Source organism: Rhinolophus hipposideros, assembly GCF_964194185.1.
Source record: "Rhinolophus hipposideros genome assembly, chromosome: 22".
NCBI lineage: Eukaryota > Metazoa > Chordata > Mammalia > Chiroptera > Rhinolophidae > Rhinolophus > Rhinolophus hipposideros.
The window spans coordinates 5,071,226-5,087,912 of record NC_138068.1 but is presented as its reverse complement, the minus strand read 5'-3'; the positions used below and the strand labels follow the sequence as shown (position 1 = coordinate 5,087,912).

Sequence of the window (16,687 nt, the reverse complement as noted above, 5' to 3'; positions counted from 1 at the left end):
ACTTTTCAGCCTCAAAGGTACCACGAGGCTAGGAATCAGGTCTGCATTCTTAGCACAGGCCTGGCCCACAGGAGACATTGTTACTTCGACCTGACATCAGACTTTCCCCCACCCCGGGAAGAAATGATGTAAAAGCTAGGGCACCACAGCTCACTCAACACAAGTCTATACACTCATTTTTTGGGTTGGTGTTTTGGTTTTTTTTTGGCAACTAGAAAGAATGACTGTTTAGTTAAGTCTCAAAATGCTGATTTACCAGGGGCTGTTGGCTGGGGCTGCTCACTCTTTGGGGTGTTAGTCAGTGGCCTGGAGACAGGACGAGGGGCACTGGTTGCCTGCAATGGCTTCTGCTTCAGACTCTGACCCGGTTTATGGCTGGAGACAAGCTTTTGTGCTTGTGAAGGAACTCGCTGGGAGGAGTTGGAAGGACACAAGACCCGCTGAGCCTGGCCGCTGTTCGCAGATAACGGATGCTGACAAGGAAATTGCTGCATCACGGGAACACGTTTTGGACCAACACCAGTTGGCACTGTAGTCTAGGTTGGGAGAGAAAATAAAAGAAACTTGATGGTCTTCAGGAACAAAAGCTGAATACCCTGAGAATTTCACACACTTTGTTTTCTAGTTTAATAAAATCATGACTGTCATTGATGACACTGGGATCAGGGCAAGGTATCTAATCAGCGCTTCCACAGGATGTGGTTAGTGTGTGCCTGAAAGGAATGCCTGAATGATACCTCCTAAGCCCTCCCCAATGCCCTGGTCTACAGACCATGCTCCCATAAACAAACGCTCATTAACTAAACTTCCATTTAAAGAGGAAGACAAATACCAGGAATTCTCAATGACTCGGGAATTACCATTTAGCAGAAAGCTGCAATACAGCAACTTTATACCAAAATCCCAATTACACTGAAATTTCTTTGACAATATGTTTGGAAGAAGGAATGAAAGAAATACATCAAAATGTTCCACAGTGGTGATCTTCGAGTGAAGAAGTTTTGAAAGACCGTCTGAATTTTCGTATTTGCTAGGTTTCCCACAAAAAGCTTCTAACTATTGATTATTTACTAAGGTTTCATTTTCCATGTACTACTTAACAAAATGAATCTGAGCCAAAAGAACTTTGGCAAAAAGGAAACAAACATAGCTTCTTCAAAAAGTTATTACCAAAATCTATTATTTACATGCCTGTAAGTAGGATATCATAAGCTTAAAAAATAGTTAATTCTAAGACCCCGAGCTAATCAAGCTAAAATGGGGCGGAGGGCTTCCTCTAGCTTCAACAGAGGAAATTTCCTAATAAGTGAGGAAACAGTGCTGGAAAGGGAAGCCCCGGAGGCCATCACCAGCTCATTGGCATGAGTGTTTTACAAAAGAGGTTTTCTAAATAAAAAGTCAATTACTTCTGAAATAAGCAGTATCCACTACACAGGAGGCACTCAGGCAGTGACAATTAAAGAAACATTTTAAAAAGAGCAATTTTTAAAAATGATCTTTATCATAGGAACTGAGGATCAAATACAGTGACTCAGGTTAACCTTTTCCTGATTGGTCATTGTATACCTTCGGCCAGTAAAAAAGGGTTAGTATCCATTTATTTGGCGATGAAGACATCTAAAAACAAACCCCACCCCCAAAAGACTCAAGTCCTATCTATATTCTTATGCTGATTTCCTAAAAGGAAAATATCTGAGGATTCCTTACATTAAAGGATCTTTATATGGGATTCATTCACCCCAACTGCTCCACAAATATTCATTCAATGCCAAGAACCAGAGATCCTTCCTCAGTGAAGCCTTCCCGGATTGCAACCCGCCCAACTGAGCGCCCTCCCCGGAATTACTCGGGTCCTGCAAATGTACCAGAAGGCGTGGTATTGGCTCACACGCCTCCCCAACGGGGCTCTAAGTTCCTCCAAGTCAAAAACCATGTGTTGTCGCCACTGTCATCCCACATCTGACCCAGAGACTGGCTCTAAATGGGGTCCCAGAAAAGTCCCCTAACACGCCGCTCAGCACTGAGCTTACTACTCCCTGAATCGAGACCAGAACCAACGATGGCAGACATTCATTTCTGGCAAGCAAACAATACAGGCAAGTATTAGGCGTCTACTATGTGCATGATTATCCCGCATACAGTGGAGGAATAAAGACTTAAACAGCTAATTAAAAGGCAAAGCAGAGCAAAAAAGATGGTGAGAGAATCAAGAAAGTGTTACTGAATGCTGAGAAAAATGATTAATTCATACCCAGGAATGTGGTAGGGGGATCTAAAGTTACAAATCTAAAGTGAAGGTGAAAAAAATTCCAGATAGAGGACCGATCTCCATTTGGGTTTTATAAATGGGACTGACACTACAGATTATTTACCTTAACAGGCCCTGAAATGCAGTTTTCCTTAGGTTTGTCCATGGTGTCTGAAAAGAATAAAGAAGAACTTTTAATTTATACAAACCCACCTGCTTCAAAGTATTGTTACGCTACATCAGGGTGATAGCGCCTGGAAAAAGCCTCAACAACACAGAATTTTACACTTTTTCCTTGTCCACAAGAAGCTGATTAGGGAGTAATACTTTCTCATGTGATGTACAGCTGTGGGCTTTTCCCCATAAGACCAACCTTCCCCCATACACTACATCCCGTCCCCTCCCCAGTACTGAGACTTCACTCCTGAACTGACTCGTCCTACTCCATCATCTTCTCTCTAATGAATCACTTCCATCAGTATATAAGCCTGCTCCCATACCTAGAGCCCTTTTTAAAAAAAAAAAAAGTCCTCTACCCCAGAATGGACTCAAGATATGACCACATCTCTCACCTCCCCTTTCAACAGCAAAACTCTGCAACGGTCCACACGGTCATCTCTACTACCTGCTCTTTCTCACACCCTCCCTTGAGCCCATTCCCATTAGTCAACTTTCTGACTGACCCCCACTATCCAAAACCAAAAGTCAATTCTCCGCCTCCATCTTACTTGCATTCTAGGCAGCATGACAAGCTCCTTTTCCACTCCTTTCTTCACTTAGCTTAGACTTAGGCCTATGAAGTCTCAGAACCTAGACCCTGACCACCTCTCCAATCTTATCTCTTGTCTACTGCACACCAGCCATACAGGGTTCCTTTCTTTCCTCAAAGGAGTTCCCTGCCACAGGGCCTTTGCACTTCCTATTCCCTCTACCTATAGGGTTTTTCCCCCAATGGAAGTGCGGCTTGCTCCTTCATTTCAGTCTATGCTCAGATGTCCCCTTTCAGACCACCTCTCCTTCATTTTTCTTCATATCCCTTACTTAACATTTTACTTACATAACATTACTTGTACTTGCTTCCTGTCTCCGCAGACTCCAGCTACCTGTTCAGCATCTCCAAAGAAAGTAAGCTCCAGGAGAACAAGGAATCAGTTCCATTTTTTTCACTATCTCCCCCAGAACCCAGAACACGCCTGGCATGTGGCACGTATGCCAATGTATAGGGAACAAATTAATCCATTAACAAAGCAAATCAAGCATAAAAGTAGTTTACAACACTTGGTAAGCCCATACTGTGAATCAGGCACCAACCTATCAAGTAAGTAGATCGTCAATAAGCAGAAATCTTTCCCTGTTTTTCTCACCCAGATGCTCTCCGAATTCTAGAATCCAATTAGAAAGCATTCCCACCCTAGGCTTTCACATCCACTTCACGTAGATGCAAATCACTGCACCTTGAAGATGGGACCGGGGCTAAAAACGTTAGCATCCTTCTATCAAACAGTGGGTGGGAGAAACAACAGCTAAAAAGGAGAAGCAAATACATGCCCATGTGATACAAACCTTAACATCACACACCCTACTGCTTTCTTTACTCTCCCTAACAATTAATTATAAGCAGCAGACTAAGGAAATCACGTAGACCTAAAGGACACCTGTTCACCATTCTTCCACAGAAACTGCAGACATTGGCTCCAATTTAATATCCTTCTCAGGAAGATTAATAACAATAAGCACAAGGAATAAGAGTTTAATCCAGAAATCCTGGAGCGAGCACCCGGAAGACTGCTTCTCAGGTGATTCTGGTCTGGAGCCAAGTTCAGGAGTCACATGACCAGATGACCTTCACAAGATCCCCGCAGTTCCAACCAGAGGTCCTGGTACTCTAGACGGGAACACTGTTGGATAGCACCGTGGGCTTGGGCTCGTCCTTCCTTCCTGCAACCTACTAACATCTGCATAAATGAAGAGGGGTGGAGAGGAACCGAAATGAGGTACATTGCTGAAGGGGATTTAATCCAAACAAGCAGAGCTGGGGAGGAGGAGACGTTAGAAGTCACGAGCAGTCGCGACATCTACATCCCAAGGACAGTTAGAAAGGGCGACTTTCAGGCCCAACCCAGGCCTAACAAATGAGATCCTGCACTTGAACAACATTCCCAGGTGTGCCGGTCTAGCTCACTAGTGGTCCAACATCAGTACCACCTGGGGGGCGGGGGGGGGGGGGGGAGCTTGATAAAAACAGACACCTGAGTCCTGTGCCCAAGCGCCTCTTGATTCACTGCGTGGGTCTATGTGCTTAAGGAGACCGCCCAAGGAACTTCGATGCAGGCGGGCTAAGGTTCGAAAAGCCCAGGAAGGCTTCGACGGTCACGGACTCACCCGCTCACCCATGTGGCCGGGGCCGGGGCCGTTCCTGGCTCTTGCGTCCAAAGTCGCCCCCGGCAAACCGCACACACACTGCTTTCTCTTTCCTCCCACTCACCACTGTTGCAAGCGACCCTGGCCCGTCCGTCGTCCGTCTCCGCACCCCCACTAGAGCGGAAGCCCGCGTTGTGTTCTTGCTCGGCGCCCCCTGGCCAGGAGCGCCCACAGAAGGCGCCCCCCACAACCCCATTCACTCCAGGTCTTCAGCCAACGCTACGCGGCATCTCGCACGGGGCCTGGGGACCCAGCGCAGACGGACGGGAGAGCGTCTGCGGAGCGCGGGGGAGACGGGGGACAGAGAGGACCGAGGGGGGACAAGCGTCGGACGGAGGACGGGGGACCGAGGGAGGCCTTCTCACCCCGACTCTCCCGTCCCGGGACTCGCTTCCCTCCCACCCGGCCCGCCGCCCGCTCAGAAGGCCCCCCAGCCCGGCCGCCTTTGCCTGCCCACCTCTCAGCGGGGCACCAAGGCCTAGGCACCTGTTGGCTCTCGCCTCCGACCCAAAGCCGCCGAGTCTTCCCGAGAGCCCAGCCGTTGGGATTCAAAGAGTCATTTTAAATAGGAGTTAAACTCTCTCCTCCAAACGCTGATTGGCCAGGGCCGGGGAGGCGCTGCATTCTCATTGGTTCGCAGGCAGCTCTCCGGCTTGAGTCACGTCCAAGGGAGGCAGACACGGCGCGCAGGCGTCCTGGCGCGTTAGGGCCCGGAAGTGCTGGTGCCAACGGCCCTGCAGGCCTGTCGCTGTGGTAGCGCCCGCGTGTTCTCCAAGGCGCGACTTTTGTCGGAGACAAAAGCGCCTTGGCTTCAGGGTTGTCTCGCGGGGGGATAAAGTCGGAGGAGGTGAACGGACGGACCCCTTCCAGGCGCCAGTAAGTAAGATGGCGAGAAGGACCGGCGAGAGTGGGCCGATCGATAGCGCGGCGCTCGGTGCGCCGTCCTGTGCGCGTGCGCAATGAAGGTGCGCCCGGAGTGATCCATCGGGCAGGATTGGCGCCTCCATTTTTCTAGCGGAGAGCAGGAGACGGTGAGAACCGGACAACGCGGGTACGAGGGCCCCGGATACGTGGGGAGTGGCTGGTGCCGATGGCGGGGGCCTTCCGGGGACCGTGGGAAGGACTGGGGCGAGGCGGGAAGGGCCGGCAGACAGCGAGGAGGCGTGCGCCCTGAGGTGCCAGGTCGGGCCTGCACCCCCCGCCGCACGCAGGCCTGGCTCCCACCCTCGCTCCAGCCTGGGTCTGCGTCTGTGCCGGGACGGCGGCGGAGCGCTGAGCCGTGAGCGGTGTGCGTTCTCGCCCGCGGAGCGGGGTGGTGATCGGGCGCCTCCCAGCGCAGCGGACGGACGCGCGGTGGGAGCGAGACGCGCGGCCCGGCCTCTCTCTACGTGTTTTCAGTCTCTCTGTGCACGTGACGCTCTTGGCCTGCGTGGAGGGACGGGATAGACAGCGATTCCGTTCTGGGCGGCGGCCACCGGCACCTTGGACGAGTTCCTCGGCCACGTGTTACTTTCAGTGGGTCGCTCAACCCCTTTGATCCAGTGTCGTCGTCCCTTGTGGGTCTACACAAGCGTAGATTCGTATCCGTTCGCTTCTACTTGCACTTAAACACATTGAATGATGTTACGCGAGGAGCTAACGCTTAGAAAGTGCTTAGTTAGCACGGTGTCTGGCAAGTGCTTCGTAGATGTCAGCTGTCGTCATTAACGCCCATCAGTTCAGCACAGTGAAAACTCGGGCTGTGGGGTCGGGTAGTCCGGGTTAGGGTCCAGGCGCTGCCATTTACAAGCTGTTTGAGTTAAATCTGTCTGGGCCTCAGGTTGCCCAGCTCTAAAATAGGATTCGATGAGGATTGAATGAGGCAATGCATATTAGTTGCTTACAAGACGTGTTACGTGCTGTACTGAGTGGCCGGTACATTTTAGCTAGTTTAAGGCTAAGTTTTTAAGGAGCACTGCAAGAAGTGGTTAGGAGTAACGGTCTCTGCAGACTCAAACCGCTTCTGTTCTAGTCCTGGTTCCTCCGGGCACTAGTTGTGAGACCCGGGGCAAGTTATCTCCCCTCCTCCTCTGTAAACAAGGTTATAGGGCCTCCCTTATAGGATGGTGTTGAGGAATACGTGAGCTAAAACATGGTAAGCACTTGGCAGATGTTAGCTCTTATGACCTGGAGCCGCAGTAATTGTGTAGTTAGAAAACATGGTTTCCCACCCGTTTCTTATAACACCCCCCTTCCAGATTTACCCTTTATTGCTGGTAGAGCACAGCAATACCAGGAGTGCTAGTGTTACTGTTCACTCACTCCCCTCCCTCTTATTCATCTCTCTCCCATGCTCTCCTTCCAGTTTTCTTCTCTACCATAACTTCATGGGACTTTTATTTATTGCTTTGCTGTCCCCAGGCTCCTTCAGCCTTCTGATATCTGTTCACATGTACACATACATACACACATTGACTTTTTTTTTTTTTTAAAGATTTTATTGTTTATTGGAGAGGGGGAAAGGACTTTATTGGGGAACAGTGTGTACTTCCAGGACTTTTATCCAAGTTAAGTTGTTGTCTTTTCAGTCTTAGTTGTGGAGGGCGCAGCTCAGCTCCAGGTCCAGTTGCCTTGCAGGGGGCGCTGCCCACCATCCCTTGCGGGAGTCTAGGAATTGAACTGGCAACCTTGTGGTTGAGAGCCCACTGGCCCATGTGGGAATCGAACCGGCAGCCTTCGGAGTTAGGAGCACGGAGCTCCAACCGCCTGAGCCACCGGGCGGGCCCCACACACATTGACTTTTGATAATCATATTGTCTAATCATGTCCACCAATTAGAGTCCTTTTTTTTCTTGCATGAACCAGAAACCATCACTACCATTTTCTCTTCACTTTCTAAGACTGAGGGAGAACTCAGACACTTATAAATGAATCTAAGTGTACAGTCTTTCACAGTTTTACATTTTTTCCATTTATTATTGTTGTTTTGTCCATATGCTATTTGTTCATATTTTATTAAACAATTCACCTTTGAATCTTTTTCAAAGCATTCAACTTGACTTAGTTTTCATAGCACAGTAGCTTTTTTGCCTTCATATTTTATTTACTGTTTAATTAAATTATATAATTTAACAACCTCAGTTGCTTTAAAACATTTTAAGAATGAATATAACTGACATTAGTAAGCATACAGCTCAGCTGGTGGAAACAGTAGTGTCTTGACATCCAATAGTAACAGCTATCTTACCTGTTGCAAACACCAGTCAGTGTTTTATTAACAGAAGGAATGGAAATTCTGGGATAGCAAGAAAATTAAAATCACAGGTGGGTAGTTTAGCAGAGAAGAAATGCCCTACTACACTATCTTGTTTAACCTTCACTAACTTACTTAACAGCTGAGGAAACTGATTGAGAAACGAGGTCGCTGGGCAAAGATAATGCAGGTGGTAGAGCTGAGACTGATGAGCCGCAAATCTGACCCGTTTTCTTGGTTGCTTCTGTGATTGGCCAGTGCCCCTCCCCCTCATCAGCCACTCGTTTTCTCTTGCAGCCGACAGGGAAATTGTCTGCCCTGTCTTCACGATGTACAGAACCAAAGTGGGCTTGAAGGACCGCCAGCAGCTCTACAAGCTGATCATTAGCCAGCTGCTGTATGATGGCTACATCAGCATTGCCAACGGCCTCATCAACGAGATCAAGCCGCAGTCCGTCTGTGCGCCCTCAGAGCAGCTCCTGCATCTCATCAAACTCGGTAGCTTGGGAGTGCAAGTTGATTGATCCCATGACGAGGTTTCAGATGTTTTCACACATCAGAATTTTTCAAGACATTTCCACTTAATTTTAGTGCCTAGTATGTGTCAAATACAGTGCTAGCTACTGAAGGAGTAAGGATAGTCCAAATTATGAAGACTTTGAGCTGGTTCCAGCCTCAGGATCTTTATGCGAATTATCTGGAGCATTCTGTCATGTGTTATTTTTTCAAGTCTCAACTCAGATTGTCATCTCTGAGTCCTCTTCTCCTCTTCTAGAATAACCCCACCATCTTCCCCAGTTTCTCCAAAACAACAGTCCCGTTTCCTTCCTAGCAGAATTACTGTCTGAAACGTTCTTTATTGCTCTGGGTTTTCCACACAATCAGTACCTCCTCCTTCAAAAAAAGCGCAAGCGCAAGATAAGGACCTTGTCTTGTTCGACAGTGTATCCTGCTGCTTGCCTGGGTCACGGAAAACACTCAGTAAAACAGAGAATTACCAAACATGCTTATACCCTTTGACTTGGCAGGGCCAATTGTGAGAATTTGTCCTGAGGAAATACAATGAATACAACTGAAATGCACAACGTGTGTCATCAGTTATAAATGTTCTGATAGCCATACAATTGGATCCAACAATATGACGTAGATGAACATTTATTACACTGGCTAGATGTTTATTCTGTATGAATAAGTGAACAAGTTATATAGTGTGGTTCTTCTGTTTTTAAGAAGTGAAACAACTTTGTGCAGGGGGAAAGGTCCAGAAGAATTCATACTGCCATGTTAACAGTAATTATCATTGGGCGATATAAGGTCTTTTTTTTTTCCTTCCTATGGATATTTTCCTATGCTAGGAAACATTGTTTATATGATACGTGAATTATTTTTAAAATTAAAAATGCATGTTGATAAAGTAGCAGCCTTCTTTCAAATATGTTTCACTGTTGTTAATGCTAATAATACCTCTGACGTAATGAGCATCATAGCTGCTAACATCTCAGCACTAAAAATATTAAAACCCGGAATGGGCAAAAATGGACAATTTAACTACCGAATGCTTTTTTGAGTTTCTGTAGTTGTAGTTAAGGTAGAGAATTTTGGAGGCACAAATTGGGGGGGCGGTGACTTTGCGTGTTGAAGCCTAACGTGCATTGCCTTACAGTGATGTCTCCATGCATGCGATCTGGTTGGTATACCTTGTTTTGTAAAGTATTAAGTCAGGTACCTCCACAACATAGTGAGTTGGCAAACATCTTGCCCGATTTTAGACCCAGAACTTTGTCTTGGCCTTTTAAAATAACATTTTTCATGCCCTGAATTTTTATTCCTTTCAGGAATGGAAAATGATGATACTGCAGTGCAGTATGCAATTGGTCGTTCGGATACGGTTGCCCCGGGCACAGGAATTGACCTGGAATTTGATGCCGATGTCCAGACTATGTCCCCAGAGGCTTCAGAGTACGAAACCTGCTATGTCACATCCCATAAAGGGCCGTGCCGTGTAGCTACCTATAGTAGAGACGGACAGTTAATAGCCACTGGGTCCGCTGACGCTTCCATAAAGATCCTGGACACCGAAAGAATGCTGGCCAAAAGTGCCATGCCCATAGAGGTAAAATCCCTGCGCCACGCTTACTGGTTGCCTTTTGTTGTTTATTCATGGGAAATGAGAGAATAGTCTAACCCGGCTTTCACCGAGCGGAGTTGTAGATTGTGTGCTGGGAGTCAGGTTTCATATTTTGCACATCTCCTTGTTGGCCTAGGTGATGATGAATGAGACTGCGCAACAGAATATGGAAAACCACCCCGTGATTCGGACTCTTTACGACCACGTGGATGAGGTCACATGTCTCGCCTTCCACCCAACAGAACAGATCCTCGCCTCTGGTTCAAGGGATTACACGCTTAAATTATTTGATTATTCCAAACCATCTGCAAAAAGAGCCTTCAAATACATTCAGGTTAGGAATGTTTAAGAAGAAGCTTTGCATTTTTTTCTTAAATACAATGAGTTATTGTATGACTGTTCTCTTCTTTGTAAAGTGGTCTTTCAGTGGTCATCCTAGAAACAAGTACAGTCGGACGTACGCCACAGGTGGCATGTGGATCAGTTTCCGTTGCACATAGTTTTTGTGCCGTCATGCGCCCACTTCCTCTGGCCATTCAGGACCGCTGCTGGTCATAGTTCATGCAACAAGGGTTCAGAGTCCGTATCACTTTAAAGGTTGCAGATTCCCGTGTAAAGACAACACCACCGGCTTCGCTAAAGTATAACGTGGCAATAAAACACTACTCAGTTGAAGTTATTAGGTTGGTGCAAAAGTCATTGCGGTTTTTGCAATTGTTTTTAGCCTTTGAAACCGCAATGACTTTTGCACCGACCTAATATCAGGTGTTTTCCTGAAAAAGTGACATTTGGTACCTTATTTTGAATATGCAGTTCGGGAATACTGTTGTAGCGATGGCTTCCACCTTTTAATAATCTAACTTAATTTTTTACTCAATATTTGGAGCCCGGGGACAAATGAAAGAAGCTCTCCTTGTGTACAAGTTACATTTCTCTTCCTTTGTTAATCGTGTGTGAATGTATCCTAGGTGGATACTATTCCATTCTGCGCACTCGGGATTCATTTGCAAATAATGAAGCTCTGCGGTGTTTGGCATAATCTCACCAGTAAATAGTTTTGGAAATCTCTGTTCAAAAGACATTTTCATGTATTCCAGAAAGAACTTTGTTCCTTCTCTTGTAGCTGTGGGATCTCTGATCATTGTTTCATGGATTCTTTGCTTCAGCCAGATATTTTCCACATTTCCTCTGGATATAATTGCTCACCAGTTGGTCACTTAATGTCACTGTCTCTGTCCTAACAGGAAGCCGAAATGTTGCGCTCCATCTCCTTTCACCCTTCTGGAGACTTTATACTTGTTGGGACTCAGCATCCGACTCTTCGGCTTTATGACATCAACACATTTCAGTGTTTTGTCTCCTGCAATCCCCAAGACCAGCACACTGATGCCATCTGTTCCGTCAATTACAATCCCAGTGCCAATATGTATGTGACCGGTAGCAAGGACGGCTGTATCAAGCTATGGGATGGGGTTTCAAATCGATGCATCACAACTTTTGAGAAAGCACATGACGGCGCTGAAGTCTGTTCTGCCATTTTTTCCAAAAATTCTAAATACATTCTTTCAAGTGGAAAAGACTCTGTAGCTAAGCTCTGGGAAATATCAACAGGACGAACGCTGGTCAGATACACGGGTATGTGAGAAATTGATACTGCGAAGTGTTTGTGTAGCGTTTTACAGTTTCCAGAACTCTCAGATAAGAGGAAAACAAGGCTTAGAGGTTAAATAGTTCAGCCAAGGCGACAGTTACTAAGAGGCAGAGCTGGAAATAGAACCACGGTTCCTTTCCTTTGCTCAATGCATTGCAGCTTAAACTAGATCTGATTCAGTGCCGGTAACATTTGAAAACCTGGTGGCCCATCTGTAGACTGATGGCCTCCCCTTTTCCACAAACACATGAAAGCAATCCAGAGAAGAGCCCCAGTAAGTGTGTGCATGAGGGACAGACGGACAGAGAGGGAAGATCTTGCCTCATTCCTAAGCGAGCAGAGGTAGCCCCCAAATGAAACCACAAGTCTTCTGAATCTAGATGTAAAGTGGGCCCTTCAGACAGGAAAACAAAATTAAGTTGATCTGATTCTCCCATTATTCATGTAGGTCTCTAACTGGTAACAGTGGTGCCTATGAGCTCCTTGTTTATGATGAGATTTGAATGTACCCTATCGTAATAGTCTGTTCAAGTCTATTTATAGTGAATGTTAAAATATTGTGCCTCCTGTTCCTGGTAGAAACAAAGGCTGTTATTTGGTAGAAAATTTTCCCAGCAACTTCAGCTCGTTTCCTCTGTTGTGAGATGTTTGTGTCATGCTAAAATCGTCATGACTGTCACTTAAAAACTCACAAGAAAACACTATTGAAAGGGGCTCTGCTGTGGTGTTGTTTTAAATTAGCATTTTAGGAAAGAAAAATTGAAGAGTTGGTGACATCTGAGCCACTAGGGTGCAGCATGACCTACCTTAGATTTGGCGCGTTGAAACCGAGGTTTGCTTCCTGCTTAGCTCTGGCTTCTGGAGTACGCAGATAGTACAGCTAGCAAGTTTGGGGAAGAGTCATTTTTATCATAATTCTTGGTGACCTCATTGAAATACTTACTTTTGTATAAAGCTATTTTGAAAAGTAAGTGTTACTGTGCAAAGACTGCTTGTTGCAAAAAGGATACAAAGGTGAGTGAAGTAAAAATGGGCCGCCTCCCTCTTTAGACGTAACAAGCACTGTTAAGAGTGTGACGTATGCGGAAGGGTACACCAGACTGCTGGAGAGAATTCGCTGTATTTGGTTTGGTTTTTTTATTGAGTGTTTGGGATGTTTCATGGTTGTATGTGATGGCTTGCTTGGTCTTGGTGTGGAATTGGGATTTGATTCTAAAATGACATCATACTGAATTTATATGCAAAGTGCTTTTTTCTGTTTCAACGTTAAGTCCCCTCTGCGCCAGCACATTTAGATCTGTATTTCCAGCTTTCGTGTTTGGTCAGACTCCAAAGGGCTCTTGAAATAATGAGGAAACAGGAAGAACTACCCAGTAAACAGTATAAAGTTTGATGTTAAAAGTTAATTTTAAACAGTATAAACAAATTAAAATGCTGCACTGGGGGTGGAATATCCATAGCATATATACCAGACACATGTCAGGTACTGTTCAGTGACCACAAGAAAAGATACATGACCGACCGCACTGGAAACCTAAGAAATGAGAAGGGAAGTATCATTTTGTGCTCATCAGATTTCAGGAATTTGAAAGATTGACATTATCTACTATTGATAAACACTTCAGGAAATCAGGGGTGTCAATTAGTAAACTATTTCTGAAGGGCAGTTTGGTGTCATACATCAAATTTTTAAATACATGTATTTTTGACTCCCTATGTCCACTCTTAGAAATTCAATGTAAAACGATTCTTGGGCTGGCATGCACATGCACACATACAAGTGTCCATCCCAACGGTGTCTGGAGCAGTGGAGGGTAGATAACAAATGTCCACCAAGAAGCACTGAGCGTTACGCATTTTTTTGTGGCTTGCAGCCTTTAAAAGTATTCATAGTAACATTTGTTGAACACCTACACAGCAGAGCTCCATGTGCATTGTACCTCATGTAATCCCCACAGCAGCCTTGTGCGTAGGCATTGTAATTGTCCCCACCGAACAGAGGAGAAAATCAAGGCTTCGGGGTGTTAAGTAATTTGTCCCGGGTCACATCACTAGTGTGTTGAATCGAGATGTGACACCATAAGTTTGTATTTTTATCCATGAAACCATATTCCCTCTCCATAGAGCTCCACTACATAGTATTGAAAAGAAACAGTATATGGTGTATGCTCTGATTTATGTACTTTACACGTGAGTGGACAGCACCGAGCTATTTGGAAAGGATAGTCACCAAACTAATTGACTTGGTGTACAATTATCAGGCAGTTTACATTTTTTATGCTTTATGGAATACTTTAAACATAAAATATACTTTTTTATGGTCATAAAAAAGCATAAAGCTTCCTTTTGGAGAGCAGATGTTCCTACATCCGAGTAATTCCCTTGGTAGGAGTTTAATCCTAAGGAAAAAATGTGTTCTATACAAAGAATGTTTATCACAACGTTACTTACAATTGAATACAAACTAAATGCCTCGCAGGAAAACAAGTAATGGTGTTTCCAAACAGTGGTATACTTTGTAGCAGGTGAAAAAGATGGGAGGTTGTACCCAACAGAAAGTTGGTTTAAAGTATGATAGGAAAGACATATAACATATAATGTGGCACCGGTTTTGTATTTTTTTTTTTTTACAGATTTTTATACCTAGAAGTAAATGTTAATAGAGCTGCCTTAGATAACGGGCCCCGCGGTGATTTTTTTTCATACTTTTTGAGAATTTCCAAAATTGCACAATAAATGTGTATTACTTCAACAATTTTAAAATGCCGATTTCCATGGACAGTGTAATAACAGAAGTAGGACAGTCTGGGAGTCCGAGCCGTGAACTCGGAGAGCTGCTAGCTGCCTGCTGCCAGGCCCTTAACCTCTCGCTCTCTGCGCAGGCGCCGGCTTGAGCGGGCGGCAGGTGCACCGCACGCAGGCCGTCTTCAACCACACGGAGGACTACGTGCTGCTGCCTGACGAAAGGACCATCAGCCTGTGCTGCTGGGACTCGCGCACGGCCGAGCGCCGCAACCTGCTGTCGCTGGGCCACAACAATATCGTGCGCTGCATAGTGCACTCGCCCACCAACCCCGGCTTCATGACCTGCAGCGACGACTTCAGAGCCAGGTTCTGGTACCGGCGGTCAACTACGGACTAGCGCTGCCCCCCTCACAGAGGGCTCTGCTCTTGCGGACTCTGCCCCTCCTCCCCCCTGGGTCCCGTCACCAGCCTCAGTAGTGAGTCATCGAACCATCTCTGGCAGTTGGGCCGCCACCTCCTGGATTTGTACAAAAGAATCTTTTTTTACCTTGATGTAGAATCATGGTGGAAAAAGCGGGAATCGCAGATCTGCGCAGCTCTGCATTCACTGATTATTACAGTGTGATTTTCATCGGTGTTGTAAATACAGGACTTGCCATTTCTCTTTCTAGATCTCAAGTGGATCTGTCGGGAGGAATTTTCATTGGGTTCTTTGTCATCTTTGGTGCCTGTTCCACTTCCTCTGTGTCTGTTTCCTTTCATAAGACGTTTTAGCGGATAAAGTAGGCATACCACTCTGAGAATCAAGAGTTTTGTACCATCGTAAAACCATTTTAGAGACTCTTATCAGTTCTATTCTAAAATGACATCATTCTGAAAATAAAGCTCAGATCTGCAACTTTAGTGTTACACATTTTTCACTTCAATAAAATTAATGGCCAGTGTTCCTGAAAAAGTTACAGGACACATCTTTCATCCTCCTTCCCACATTATGCTCTCATTACCTCAATGCTTATCTTCAGTAAACGTGTTTCTGCTAAGATTATTACCACTTGATGGGAAACATAATTTTGGAAATTGGTCCAGTCTGATCGAAATCAGGTGATCCCACTGCTGCTCTCAGGTGTTGCTTATCTTCCCAAATGATTAATGTCGATTGACTTTGTTCTTATGTAATTTTAAATCTTATTTTTCAGCCTGAACTATCACTACTCATCTTGGTTGCCCAGGGCAACGTGTTCTCAGAAGATTTTTTATAATAAAACTGATACAACTTTTCCTTTTTTGGAACTTTTCAGGAGGTGACATTAGTTCTCTGGATTTGGCTCTAGCTAGGTCAGAAAACCCTGAATTTCCCCTCCCAGGGATAACTTAGGTTTATCTTTATCCCCAAATACAAATACCTCGTGATCTGTGTAGGAGTACCTAGAAATAGAATCTGGGATCATTTGATCAAAATAGTAAATAGATTAAAGTATAATCGTTTTGTGTTAGCAGGAATTGTAAAGTCCTCTGAAGTTTGCTGCGTAAAAATTCTACTTTAGTCATCATCATCAAGGATCACTTTAGCCCTTTGGTCTATAAAACCATTTTAAGCATTCTTAACATGTTAAATCACAGAGTTGTGGTTCAGATTTACAAAGAGCTACATTTTTTAGTCCATAGTGAATACGTTTGTTTTCATTTTGTGTCCTCATTCCCTAGTATTTGAACTTGGCCGTCTGTGGGTGCTGCTGCTTTTGTCAGAGGAAGAGAAACCTGAGTCGGAACAAGGATAACCAATCCTACCAAAAAAATTACCAAACAAAACCTCCCACTTTTTGTCACTTTTCTTTTGCTTTCAACCTGTCCAACTGTAAAGGAGAGCTTTAACTTTCTGTGTCCTTCTGGCACGTGCCCTAGAACGACCACACAGCTCCTCGTAAGTTCCACTGGATCTTTTTAACTCTTCCTGAATTAAAATGATAATTCCTACTTTTTCCAGTTTTTAGGATAGTCTCAGCAATGGATCTCTAGTTTCAGGACGTCTATTTACAAGATTAAGATATTTTTGTGTTTCCAAAATGAACTTTTAATTTTTTTTTTCTTTTTAAAATGAACAGTAAGGTTTTGAACTGGTGTAAATGCCAGGAATGTTAAACGGACTTGGTATCCACACACCATCAATTGTACCACATAGCACCCAGCATTCAAATGGTGAATAATATCTGTTACTTTTTAAAGGTATGTGATTTCTAAAATAAACCTTTTTTTATATAACTT

At 45.0% G+C, this 16,687-nt stretch overlaps 2 protein-coding genes across 10 annotated transcripts in view; one reads left to right on the top strand and one right to left on the bottom strand.

Moving 5' to 3' along the window:
• The window catches only part of AURKA (aurora kinase A), a 17,549-nt gene extending 11,475 nt beyond the window's left edge, over nt 1-6,074 (bottom strand). Inside the window, exons 1-4 of one of the 3 annotated variants that reach the window (XM_081034139.1) lie at nt 5,127-5,206; nt 4,734-4,944; nt 2,373-2,419; nt 257-536 (exon numbers count right to left, since the gene is read on the bottom strand). In XM_081034139.1, coding sequence (XP_080890265.1) covers nt 257-536; nt 2,373-2,414 — 322 coding nt within the window. In that variant the 5' untranslated portion in view covers nt 2,415-2,419; nt 4,734-4,944; nt 5,127-5,206. Of the gene's footprint in view, nt 1-256; nt 537-2,372; nt 2,420-3,811; nt 4,204-4,733; nt 4,945-5,126 lie in introns of those variants that run through there. The other 2 variants (XM_081034138.1, XM_081034140.1) reach the window with 2 other exon arrangements.
• CSTF1 (cleavage stimulation factor subunit 1) lies at nt 4,131-16,687 on the top strand. Of its 7 annotated transcripts, none has more exons than XM_081034133.1 (6): nt 4,131-4,242; nt 8,199-8,399; nt 9,737-10,014; nt 10,166-10,363; nt 11,274-11,664; nt 14,563-16,687. In XM_081034133.1, exons 2-6 carry the CDS (start codon nt 8,231-8,233, stop codon nt 14,820-14,822), a joined length of 1,296 nt encoding a protein of 431 aa, XP_080890259.1. In that variant the 5' UTR covers nt 4,131-4,242; nt 8,199-8,230; the 3' UTR covers nt 14,823-16,687. The 7 variants fall into 7 exon arrangements, with proteins under 7 accessions (XP_080890259.1, XP_080890263.1, XP_080890258.1 ...); XM_081034137.1 differs by having other exon boundaries at nt 4,136-4,242; nt 8,199-8,437; XM_081034132.1 differs by lacking the exon at nt 4,131-4,242 and adding an exon at nt 5,345-5,700.

Excerpts from the sequence above, each read along its gene's own strand:
- CSTF1 (XM_081034133.1), top strand. The coding sequence starts at position 8,231 with ATGTACAGAACCAAAGTGGGCTTGAAGGACCGCCAGCAGCTCTACAAG. Across the intron at positions 8,400-9,736 it reads CCTGCATCTCATCAAACTCG|GAATGGAAAATGATGATACT; the intron begins GTAGCTTGGGAG and ends TATTCCTTTCAG. Across the intron at positions 10,364-11,273 it reads GAGCCTTCAAATACATTCAG|GAAGCCGAAATGTTGCGCTC; the intron begins GTTAGGAATGTT and ends CTGTCCTAACAG.